Raw genomic sequence first — 11706 nt, forward strand, 5'->3', positions numbered from 1 at the left:
ACCCTCCTGGCTGCCCTTCTAAGCAAACCTTTCCCTTCCCAACAGCAGCTGTCAGAGTTCTGACTGAAGGCATGTTTCAAGGAATTTAAGGGTTTCACTCTGATAGATACCTTTCATGTAATGTTTTACAATCCTCAGTTGTAACAACTCAAAAACTGTTTTCGAAATACTGTTCTCACGTGAGTGCAAAAGCACCACGGGCAAAGCCAAGTCCGAGGAAGCGGCAAGCGAGCCCTGGGGATGGACACACACACACACACACACACACACACACACACACACACACACCTTCCTGATGTCCCTCTTGGCCACCAGGCCCCAGCCTTTGCCGTCCGTCTTGATGATCTTGGTCTCGGGGTACTGGCGTTTGGTGAAACACTGATTCTGGCAGAACTCGCCCGCGGGGCACACCTGCGGGTGGCACTCAAACATCAGCATGCGGTTCAGACACTCCGAGTCGGAGCCACAGGGGTTCTCGTCGGTGGGCTTGCAGTTGCACTTGGGGATCTCGGAGATGTCCGCCGTGTGGATCTGCACTTTCCCGTAAGGCTTGTTCACCTGCAGGCGAGAGCCGGCCGCCTCAGCCCACTCGCCCCCGAGCGCGTCCAGAGTCCCGGCTACCGCGCCTGCCCCACCCGCCCAAGCCTGCCGGTGGCCTTTCAGACTCAGACCAAGTGGGGACACGGCCGGGAGGCAGGCGGAGGCGGGCCCAGCCCTGCCCTGGGAGCTTCGCAAGGTGGGCTGCAGGGCAGTCCCCCCAGCACCCCGTGCTGGCTCCTCTTAGCGCCGTGTTCTTGGTTCATCCGAGAGCCAGGCCGTGGTCAGAGGAGAGAGAACCACGTGGGACCGCTCAGTGATGCGGGGCACCCAACCAACGCCACGAGACCTGATCCCCTCGCAGACCCCCTCACCCAGTGTACAGAGGCGCCCAAGGAGGCGGGCACACGGCGGCCCCACCCTCGTCAGCTCACAGCTCCTTGTTAAGAAACCAGAGCAAACGATAAAGCAGCAGAGAGAACTGAAAAGAAACTAAAGCAGAAATGAGCAGCTCTAGGGAAACCGTGGTGAGAGACGCCCTCTTCCCCCGCTGGGGGAGAAACTGCAGTGATGCCAGCGCGTTGGGGGAATATCTGGAATAGGCCTCAGGAATCCCAGTTTCATGCTCTCTGACCCAGTAATTGCATGGCTGGGAACTCATCCCAAAGAAAAGACTAAACACACATTAGTAGAGGGAATGCTTCCTTCACACAGACATTGACCGCAGTCCAGATTTTAGGAGCAAAGACTGAGCCCCTGAGCTGCCAGAACTTGGCCAACGCGCGTCGAGAGGCCGCAGGGCCCCGGGCAACAGGGTGCGGGCGCACCAGCTTGCCAAGCGTGGTCGGCTGCGGGGTGCCAGGTGCTGGCGCTTCCTGCGGGGCTCCAGGCCCACGCACTGGGGAACACAGCCCCTGCCCTCCCTCCTGCGCTCCCCACACCCCGAGGCGGAAGGGCGCTCTATCAGGGGCTCCGGCCGCGCACCGGCCTGGGGGGGCCACCGCTCCTCTGAGCCTGTCTGCGGCACTTGGTGACGGCGTACGTGGTCCAGGAGGTCGGCCTGTCCCTCTGCCCCTCCTGCCCCAGGCAGCCTGGCCAGGACTGTAGTTCTAGCCCCCGCTGACCAGCAGGCTGAGCCTCACCCGGAGGCAAAGCAGAGACCTCCGGGGCAGAGACCCCTGCCCACACCCCGTGCCCCCGCGTGGCAAAGGACACGCCGGGTGGCGACGGCATCTTCTCCCCGCCTAGGACGCCTCGTGCAGCTGTCCTGGGCACAGACCCTCGCTTGTGGCCAGCCTCCTGGCCGCCGAGCCCAGCCTGGGGAGGAAGAGTCCGCGGGCCTGAGAGCGACTCACCCCCACCCCCTGCCCCAGCCCCGCCAGGATGGTCACCTTGATGTGCTTGTAGGGTGGGGGCCTGCGCGCGCTCTCCTGCGTTTCTCGGGCTTCCCTTTGAAGTTTGATTTCACGGAAACGAGCTTCGGCTTCTTGCAGTGCTAAAAAGTCAACAAAGTGTGAGTAAAAGATTTTAGCAAATCAACACATCCACCCTTTACGCTCTGTATTTTCACGGTTTAATCTAAACTTCCATCTCACTGCTAAGTGTTGTCTGCGGTTTCCTAAAGACCAGAGGTGGGCCGCACGGCATCCACACAGACGGGAGCTCGGGGACGCCTGCTGGCTAGAGAACCCGGGGGCAGCTCGGTGGGGCCTCTCGGCGAGGGAGCACGGCGCGTCCGCCCTCCGCACCTGCCAGCCGACCCTAAGCCCCCACACGCGTCCGCGTCCGGCGACCTCCCTTTTGAAACAATCCTTGAGAAAGCTGATGGGTCAGCTGTGCGGAGGCCCCAGGCGAGCAGAGGGCCCGCGGCCACCTCCCCGGAGGGGGCGAGGGCACAGGCCCCACTTCCCCGCCGTCCTCACTTGCCGCCCGTCCCGTCCCCTCGGGTCGCGCGAGCGAGACCTGCGTGCTGTCTTCTCTGTCCCCACCCAGGCTGTGGAGTCGGGGGCAGGGCGTCCTGTTGACCTGCCCACAACCTGCCCCTCGGGGCACCTGAGTCTCTGCTCATGGGCAAAGGGAGCCCGCAAGCCGGTGCGCAAGGCCCGGACCGCAGGCCAGTTTCCTGCACGCCGCCATCTCACGTAAAGGCAAGCGGTAAGGGATTCCTGGAAATTAGTACGCAGATGATTTCTTAAAAATAGCTTTAATGCGCGTTAGTGAACGTCACCACAGACCAGTGTTACGAAAGTCATTAAACAGCACCTCTTACCCTCTGCTTCAACAAACCAGTCTACAGACCTACTTTTTTCTAACGTAAAGTACAGCCGGAATGCTGAGTCCAGCGCTTTCTACAGAGGTCAAACATTTGGAAGCAGAAATGAGGACTGGCAAGGGCACCCGAGCGCGCTGTCTCCGACCACCTGGGAACCAGCCTCCGTACCGTTTTTGAAGACTCTTCCGACCCCGCTGACCCCCTGGTAGCGGCTGCCCCGGTCCCCCTCCATGTACGGGAACACTCGCGCCTGATGCGTCCAGTAATAATCTTTAGACCCAAAGAAAAACACAGGGAATTCTCCAATCTCGTGCTTCATTTTCTGAATATTTGGGGGAACATTTTTGGGATGGCAAACTTCTGCCGGCCACCATCTATTATAAATATTAAAAACAGGATTCACAGACTCTTCAGAGAGAGTGACGGTAATTTCAAAGCGTTAAGTTCTGTAAAGTAAAACAAGACATTTGAACAAGGAAAGAGGGGCGGAGGCGCCTCCTCCCACACCTGTAGTTCCCCAGCTTCACCCAGATGATGTCCTGGAAGTGCAGTTTCTTCCCGGCCCTGCAGTCGTTGCAGAACCAGCTGCCGTCGGGCATCTCGATGTTCAGGCAGTCGGGGTGGAAGGCCGCCGGGCAGGACTCGCAGCACAGCAGGCTTCCCCCTGCACAGAGGGCGCCGTTTAGCACCCCCCACCCGGCTCAGCCCCGCGGCCTTCCCGGTCTACAGCTCTTACCCTCTGGCCCTCAGACAGTAGCTTAAAGAGTCACCTGCGTGTTAACACAAAGCACGCTTTGTTTTCACCACTAACGATGTCCCATAAGCCTGTGAAACGGGCACAGTAAACTCAGAGACCCCACGTACGCGACTCTACGTGTGCAAGCACGGGGCGGCGGCAGGAGGGCGGAGAGCCAGAGCCCGAGAGGCGCTGCAGCCGGGCCCACCCTCGGCGCTGGGAGTGCCGGGAGGAGCAGCGCCCTGACCGTCCAGATGGACCCGACGGAACCGCAGGGCCGGACGCGGTGAGGCTCCTCACCTTTGGAGCACACAAAGCACCAGCTCACGTTGACATGGGCGTGATGCCTCTTGCCCTTCCGGGCGGTGAAGTGATTCGTGCAGATGACGCTGTTGGACGCGATCACCGAGCAGCCCGCCGCCAGACACGCGTCCCCACCATGGTAGGCGACCGGGCATCGGACACACCGCATCATTTTACCTGGAGAAGGGGAGACACCCCAGAGCCCAAGGCACTGAGCAGCGCACCCCAAGGAACCAAGCCTCCACAGGTTTGCAGGCCCGCTGCAGAAATACACTGGAAGCAGTTGATGAAAAAAATAACTAGAGTGGGAGGGTAAGGATATTTATTAGATGTCATGAAAACACATTTCCTTAAGGCGACGGTGCTTCTAAACGATGTCAGAAAACCGTCAGGCACTTAAAACGCTGTTTCCTAAAATTGAGGTCAGCCAGGATTTCTCGGCCTGGGCGCTGCTGGCCCAGCGGGGGCCCGCGGGGCCGTCCTGTGCATGGGACGGTGTTTAGCAGCACCCCGGCCTCTACCTGCTGGGCGCCAGCAGACACCCCGCAGCATCTCCAGACACGGCCGTGTGTCCCCTGGAGGGCCGGCTGAGAACCGCTGGCGTCAGGAAGCAGAGGTAACCCGCCACCCCCAATGCCACAGACCTAACGTGACATCACGTAGACGTGACTGGATTTTAAAATATTTTTCTCGCACGTGAAGGACCATTAAAGCCAGAACAAATAGAATCCATCAAAATGGCGCGAAGGCCTCCCGCTCCTAAAGCCAGGGATCTTTAAGACGACACTTAGGGCGGGAAGGAAGGAGAGTATCAGGAAAGACCCTAAGCCCCCCCCCCGCCCACCCCACCCTGTGTGGAGTCAGTGACAGGAGACCCACCAACCGCTCCTCCAAATCCACACCAGGGGTGACAAGCCCGACAGCCCCTGCCTGCCCTCTACGCGCCCGGGACCGTGTCGAACCAGCACGGAGGCTCTCGCTCGCGTCTGTACCTTTCGACGGCCTTGGGTTCGAGGGGTTGGAAGCATGGCAGCTCAGGCAGCTGTGCAGAGGGCAGCGGAAGCCCCGGCTCTCGAACACCGTCAGCGGGAACTTGCGCACGCAGGCCTCGTGGTAGAACTTCCCGCACTGTGACACGACGCAGCGCTTGACGTCGGTCTTGCTCTCCTTACACACGAAACACGAGTGAATCCCTGACGGGGTCGGAGGGGCGGAGAGAGGGGCACAGAACAGGACCTGAGCTGCAGCTCCTCGTGGCTGGAGCACCGGCTCCTCCTTCAACCCCGCTGGGATCTGAGCCCCGGCTCTGCCGCAGGGACAGGCTGGTCTGACCAGGCGGCCCAGGCGGGGCGCGCCCTCAAACGAGCAAGGAGCTCTGGGGAAGGGGCTCCTCCCAAGAAAGGCTCCCGCCCTCCCTCCGAGGGCAGCAGACCAACTGCAGAAGTGCCCCACGGCCGGCCCCGGGGGCTCCCGGGAAGGCTCTGGGTGTCCTCCCGACACGGCACCAGTTGTGAAGAGTCCGGCCAGGGGACAGGAGGTGGACGGTGACCTCGGCCGAGAGCCGGAGCACACGGCAGGGCGCGGCGGGGCACGGAGGGACGGGGCGGGGAGGGGCGGGACGTACCTGAGGTGCACTCGCTGCACGTGAACCTCCCCTCCGGCCTCCGGGAGAGGCCCAGGCAGGCCAGGTGGAAGGCGCCGCAGCAGGGGCCCTCGCACAGCACCAGGCTGCCCGGCTTCTCGCACAGCTGCAGGCGACAGGGGCGCGAGACCAGGTGTGAGAAACAAAACTCCACACGATCCCCCGACCCCCGGCGCTCTGGGGCCCGGGCTGAGGGGAGGGAGGAGGGCCGACGAGGCCGGGCTCCCCGACCGGCTGCGTCAGAGGCCGCCCGCCCCTCACCTGACACACGTGCTCCTTCTTGGCGGTCACTCCTCGTTCAGACCTTTTAGACGAGACGGACACTTCGGTCTGGGTTTCGTCCGCACTCTCATCTGGGGACTCCGGGGGCTCGTCTCCGGGGCCATCCGAGACCTGGGAGGAAAGAGGCGGACGACAGTTCACAGTGGCCGCCAGCAGCCCCGCCAGCTCCCCTCACACGCAGCCACCACTGGTGTCCGTGATGACACACTTGCCGATAAGCCGTGTACAAATTCGGAAACGGGCTCCAACCCGCTTGATTTTTGGTACACAATGTGCGCAAGGGGCACAAGGCTTAACAGCCTCTCCCCATTCCTTACAAGTGAAGTGACTTTTATGAAAACCCAATTTGGTCTAGTAGGTGACCTAAGATGGGCTTGGGGACCCAGAATCTTGGCTTTTCTTACCCGATCTGCTAAAGGTTCAACTACCTTAAGGGAAGGGAAACAAGTTAACCTCCAACACGCTTTTGTGTCAAGTGCAGGCCTTGGTGGCGCGATCGTGTCACTCCGGCCGTGGTCGGACGGTCGGCGACCCGGGACACGTGAGCTCACCGAGGTCAGGAGCCGGTCTTCCAGACTCATCGCACCCGTAACTGACCACCCGCCCATTCGCCTCCCCCCACGGGGCCAGGTGGGGAGGGGGCACACGCTGCCGCCTGTGCCCATGGCAGTCCGCGCGACAGGCGGAGAGACGGGGACTCGGAGCAAATGCGGTGACTCACGGGCCGTGTTCCGTCCATCTCGCCTTCATTTACCAGCGATGAGTGAGGCCGGGCTACAGCCTCCCCTCATCACTGTACACGGCTTTTTCCCTCACTTGACCAGCAATAGCAAATCTTTAAATAGAAATCAATAAATCTTTAGTCAGAAAACTTTCTCATATATCAAATTCAGGTTTGTTTAAAGCCTAAAAACACATTTGGTATTTATCTGATGTTTATCAAATAAATGTTGAAAACTGAATTTTTCAACAGAGCAAACGTATAAGCTGCATTTCCTGTACACCTCAATGATCACAGCAACCAGTAAGTATGATCTAGGCTTGCTGTTTGCCAGTGAACACAAAGCTAGAAATTGAATCGGGCCACACTGTTTTTTTAAAAAAAAACACCAAAAAACAAAAGAAACCCCAGCAGGCCATTCACCCAACTCTGTAGCCTCACCAGTGAAATTCTCCCAGATTTACCTCCCTGAAATTCCAGGGAGCAGCAGAAGGAAAAACCCCTGATAAAACAAAGGGGTTTTTGATGACTTAGAACCTGGTGTTAAAGTGGGCTGACTTTTTCGAGGGATGTGTTGGCTGACTTGGCACCGGTGGCAGGGTGACAGGTGTGTGGGCCACCGTGCCAGCCTGGACGCTCTCCTAGGCTTGACAGCGTGAACAGCACTAAAGCACAGGTCTCAGCCCGCTGCCACGAGGCTGCCCACTGGAGCCCCCCCCCTACGGCTCACCTCCTAACCCTCCACACTGACACCCGAAAGAAGGCAGTAAACTGGAAGAAGGCTGAGTTCAAACCCCAATTCAACGTGTCCGTCAGATGGAGGGTCACAGATGGGGGCGAGCACCTGAGGCGAGTCTGCAGCAGGTGCTGGGGCAGCTGGGCACCGGGAAGGGCAGCAGCCCCGCTGGCCCCGGTCCCACTAGGCCACCTGAGACCCGAGGCCCAAAGAAAGGGCCTCCACGTGGGCTCCAGGGAAGAGCCCGGTGCCCGACCCACCAACCCAGGTTCTTCCCTCAACGTGGCTGCAACAAATTTAAAAGCTAAAAAAAAAGAAAAAGAAAAAAGGAAAAAAGAAAAAGAAAAAATGCACGGAGAGAAAGACAGAAAACACAGACCAGTCCTGGGTCAAAGGAAGGAACAGCACCTTTTATTTAAGATTTACAGAAAAAGTGAGCACGTTTCCACTTGGAGATATTTCCTAAATTAACAAAGTCTGGTTTGAGGAAATAAACACTGAATACATATTTTGAATGGAAGTATAAATGTTCACGACACACACGAGGCGCATGTCCTGATGGGTCTAAGATACACACACAGCATCAGACCTTACAAAAGCACAGTCCGTGACGGGTGCGGGAGGGTCCAGCTTCCATCCCACCGCACCCCTTCCCCGCGACTCAGCGGACCCCTAGCACACGGCCGGCCGGGGGTCTGAGGGCAGAGCGGGCGGGCACCTGGCTCCGGCTGCAGGCTCCACCTCCACGTGCACCAGGGGCCAGTACTTACTCGGAGATGCGTTTGTGAAAGCGACACATTCACCTGCACGGTCCCAACACAGTCCCACATCTCAGGCTACGACCTCTACGGTCTATTCCATATCCAATAGGATGCATTCGGAAAGAGAAAAACGCAGTGACTGAGTGGACGGACGCGGACTGCCGGGCACTTCCCGCCGCGCCCGAATCCACCAGAGCCATGCCTGCGGCTGCTCGACCAGCAGCTTAGCTCCTGACTTTCCAGTTTCCTCCAGTCTGAAAATACTCTACTCTACTCAGTATGTGAAAGCACGGAACTGCCCGTTTGCCTCGGAAATACATTCCCCTACGGGCAGAGAATGTGGTCTCCGTGATCATTACAGGGATTTTCCAGGATGATTATTAACGAACATAATGTGACCTAGTGAACACATTTAAACCGATTTCGAGAAGCGACTTGTGCAAATCCCAGGCAGGTCCCTCCCCGCCGGGGCTGGAGAGCAGTCCCCTATGCCTCGGACAGAGTTACAGTGAGGTTCAAATCTTTTAACAAAACACATCCCTTCACAAGTTGCACACTACATCATTTAAAAATACAATTACAGACCTTGAACAACAGATATTTCTATAAACCAACATTACTTTTATGTTTAAGTTACGCTTTTGTAAAGGAAGAAATAGATAACTAGAAGTGTGTTCACATAGGATTCTGGATTGACAAATGATACGAATCCTGTGCCCAGAAGATTTAATGAGCTTAAAGTCAAAAGACTAATCTCAAACAGGTCTTCCAAGTTAATATCACAGTGAAATATTAGGGTGGGATTAAAGTAATTTGAAAATTAGTCATTCATCACCTGAAATACTATAATTCAAACAAAAGTTATTGAACTTGTATTAAAGCAACCCCTCTAGATGACACAGCTCGACCCTTCCTAGCTGCCCCTAAAGTCCAGGTCTGAGTCATGGGAACACACCCTGGCACTATCCTCACACCCACCTTCTAACCAGGCAGCTCCTGTGAGAACCGACAGCCCCAGGAGGTGCCAGTGAGAACCATGTGGTGACCAGGCAGGCCGTGGGGCTGCTGTTCCAGACACAAGGCCAGCCCTCGTCACAGATAAAATGAGTCTCTAAAATGTCCTAGCAACCCAACATTGTCCCAACTGTGTCCCCAGCGGGGACTGTCCCACAGAGAGTGGGCTAGAGAGGGGAGCTGGGGAGGGGCCTGGCCGGTGGCTGCAGGCGCCAGCGCTGAGCGACCCACCCCACCCCCACTGATGGGCCGGGCTGCCCTCCCCAACCTCAGCCGTTTCTGGAAGGTGCAATATGCCCCAGATGGTTAGCACATGCTTCAAAACACATGCCAAAGAATTATATGCAAAACCCCAACACCTACATTCAGGCCAGAAAAAACTGTAGCCGTGGATCTACCAGGTAACCAGGTAGCTACAAAGGCATCTCACAAGATGAGGCTTGTCTGGTTCCTAAACAGACACTGAGCAGGCGGGAGGGGCCCCCCAGGGTGTCCTCGCTGGTGGAAATGCCCAAAGCGAGTGGCCCCTGACCCCGGCAGTACAAGCAACAAGATGGAGGGATGCAAGGCATGTGTTTGTTACCTGCAAAGGACACCCAACTTCCCATCACTGGCAAGTAAATCAGCACTAGTTTCTAATATTCTAGGTAAAACAGCAAAAACAGTACTTAAAAGGATGAAAGTCAATTTCACTGACCAAAAATCCTAAAATATACAGGAGTCAGCATATTTCTTAAAAAAAAAAAAAAAAAAAAGAAAATGGAAAGCCAATCATAGATTTGAGAGCATTTTGAGAAACTTTTCTAATAAGATAGTGATATATTTCGGTTCTTTCAGCAGAAGACTGTAATTTAGATTCATAATGTAAACGATAAAACTGAGCCCTCAACAATTACTACTCCTGTTCACAGGTTTCTAAAAGCTGAGGTTGTGAAGCTATTGATTTTAAAGCATAAATGCTAGTCTCACACTAAGTCAAGGCCGCTCTCACACGTCCACATACAAACGTCCACATACAAACGACCAGCTGTGACCAGAACAACCTTCAACGTGAACTAACACCTGAAAGGAGCAGAGGAGCTTCAGAAAGGAGCTGAGTCAGAAACAACCAAATGGAAAAGGGATCAGGCACACTTGCCAAAGTCACAGTGACTGTACTCCCCAGCTCCCCTTTCAGACAGGAGTCCCTCCTGGGCCGGGGGTTGGGGGGGGGGGTGCCTTCTCGCCCACCTGGGGCCGCACGAGGCCTCGCCCAAGCCAGCCAAGAGTCACCCTCCAAGCAAGCACTGCTCCTTCTACTGGACTCATCAAATGGACAGAGGACGCTCCTTTATTTAAAACACTTACACTGCTACTGAAATGATGAACAAAATCTCAGCTCTTCATCTGCCACAGCGGGCCCGACGTCCAGGCTTTTGGTGGAGAACCCTCATTTTAAGCCCACACCTGAGCACCTTTTATGTTTTCGGAAGTAGATGCTAATTTACAGTCTGGCTTTTCGTTAGAACATTTCTAAGACAGACTCGATAGGTATGAGAGTCACCCCCAGTCTGGCCACGCTCACACAACCCAGACCTAACCCTGGGGGAGCAGACCAGGGCCCAGGAGACCGAGAGAGGCGGCACACCTCGCCTTTCGGCTGACCTCTCCTCCGGCGTGTTCGGCTGCTCCCGTCCCCTCTACCACGGCAACCTCTTGAAGTGGCCAAACCCGACCCCCGCCCCCGCCATCCCACTCCCCGGGCCCTGAGCGCTCCACCTGAAACGTTCCTGTGGTTCTGCGTGGACTTCCCACGAAAACCACGGCATCAGGCACAGCTAACGCTGGGACGGGGACCTCACAGAGACCACCCTGGGAGCAGGCTAACCCTCCCACACTCACACACGGCAAAGAGCCACCCTTTTGCCTTACGTTTCTGAAACTTTGCTTCCTTGTGAAACTTCACTTAGGTTTCTTGTCGGTTTTTAGGAATATCCTCTTTAAAATAGTGAGGTTACTTTCAGTTGGGAGGTATAAATGTGCGAGATACTAAAGAGAGGACTGAGAGGCAGCCTCACCTAAGTCCACCACAGCTGAAGACTCTGGGTAAGGTGCACAAGGAGACAGGAGTCCGGGGCGGCAGTGGGAGCAGCTCTACCCGACACGGCCCGGCCCGGCCCGGGGGCGCCGCTCCGGTGCCGCGGGCTACCTTCATCTCTGGAACAGCTACCATCTCAGCTTCTGTACACTCAGACAAGTGTCGCCTGTGGCCTCCCGTTTTGTTCCAGAGGCCCTCCTCACAGCCACCCCCCCCCACCAGGCCCAAGTGTGGCATGTGGAAGGAGTGGTCATGGCAGTGACTCTGTGCGTGGTATAGCCAGTCACCTCAACAACTGTCAGCTCAAATGACCAAAGGCCAGGGTGAATCAGCATTACTCTGACCTTAGGAAATGAAGACATTCCGCGATAAACAGCAGCATAATGAATCTGTACTCCTGCAGACAAACTACTGCCTGACCCTAAGCTCTTTCAAAACAGGAGCCCCTTCCACTCCCCTCCTTCAGGAAGCTGTGGGCAGGCCCTCTCGGGAACTCTGCCCCCCACCAGCGTTCCTCAGTGAGACCACAACAATGCGGACTACATCTGCCTCTGCCTGCTGGGCACCTTCCCACCTGCCGTGGGATGAGAACCCCCCCCCCACCCCCCGCGCCAGCCGCCCCCCC

At 56.7% G+C, this 11706-nt stretch overlaps 1 protein-coding gene across 1 annotated transcript in view; it reads right to left on the reverse strand.

Annotated features, from left to right (window-relative positions):
• Nucleotides 1–11706, reverse strand: part of NSD2 (nuclear receptor binding SET domain protein 2) — a 50903-nt gene that overhangs the window by 8645 nt on the left and 30552 nt on the right. Inside the window, exons 9-16 of the mRNA XM_007467870.1 lie at nt 5752–5883; nt 5473–5596; nt 4841–5041; nt 3846–4025; nt 3317–3473; nt 2978–3183; nt 1929–2032; nt 289–558 (exon numbers count right to left, since the gene is read on the reverse strand). Of these exons, the coding sequence (XP_007467932.1) occupies nt 289–558; nt 1929–2032; nt 2978–3183; nt 3317–3473; nt 3846–4025; nt 4841–5041; nt 5473–5596; nt 5752–5883 (1374 nt within the window). The remainder of the gene's footprint in view (nt 1–288; nt 559–1928; nt 2033–2977; nt 3184–3316; nt 3474–3845; nt 4026–4840; nt 5042–5472; nt 5597–5751; nt 5884–11706) is intronic.

This window comes from Lipotes vexillifer, unplaced genomic scaffold, assembly GCF_000442215.2.
Source record: "Lipotes vexillifer unplaced genomic scaffold, Lipotes_vexillifer_v1.1 scaffold966, whole genome shotgun sequence".
Classification (NCBI taxonomy): domain Eukaryota; kingdom Metazoa; phylum Chordata; class Mammalia; order Artiodactyla; family Lipotidae; genus Lipotes; species Lipotes vexillifer.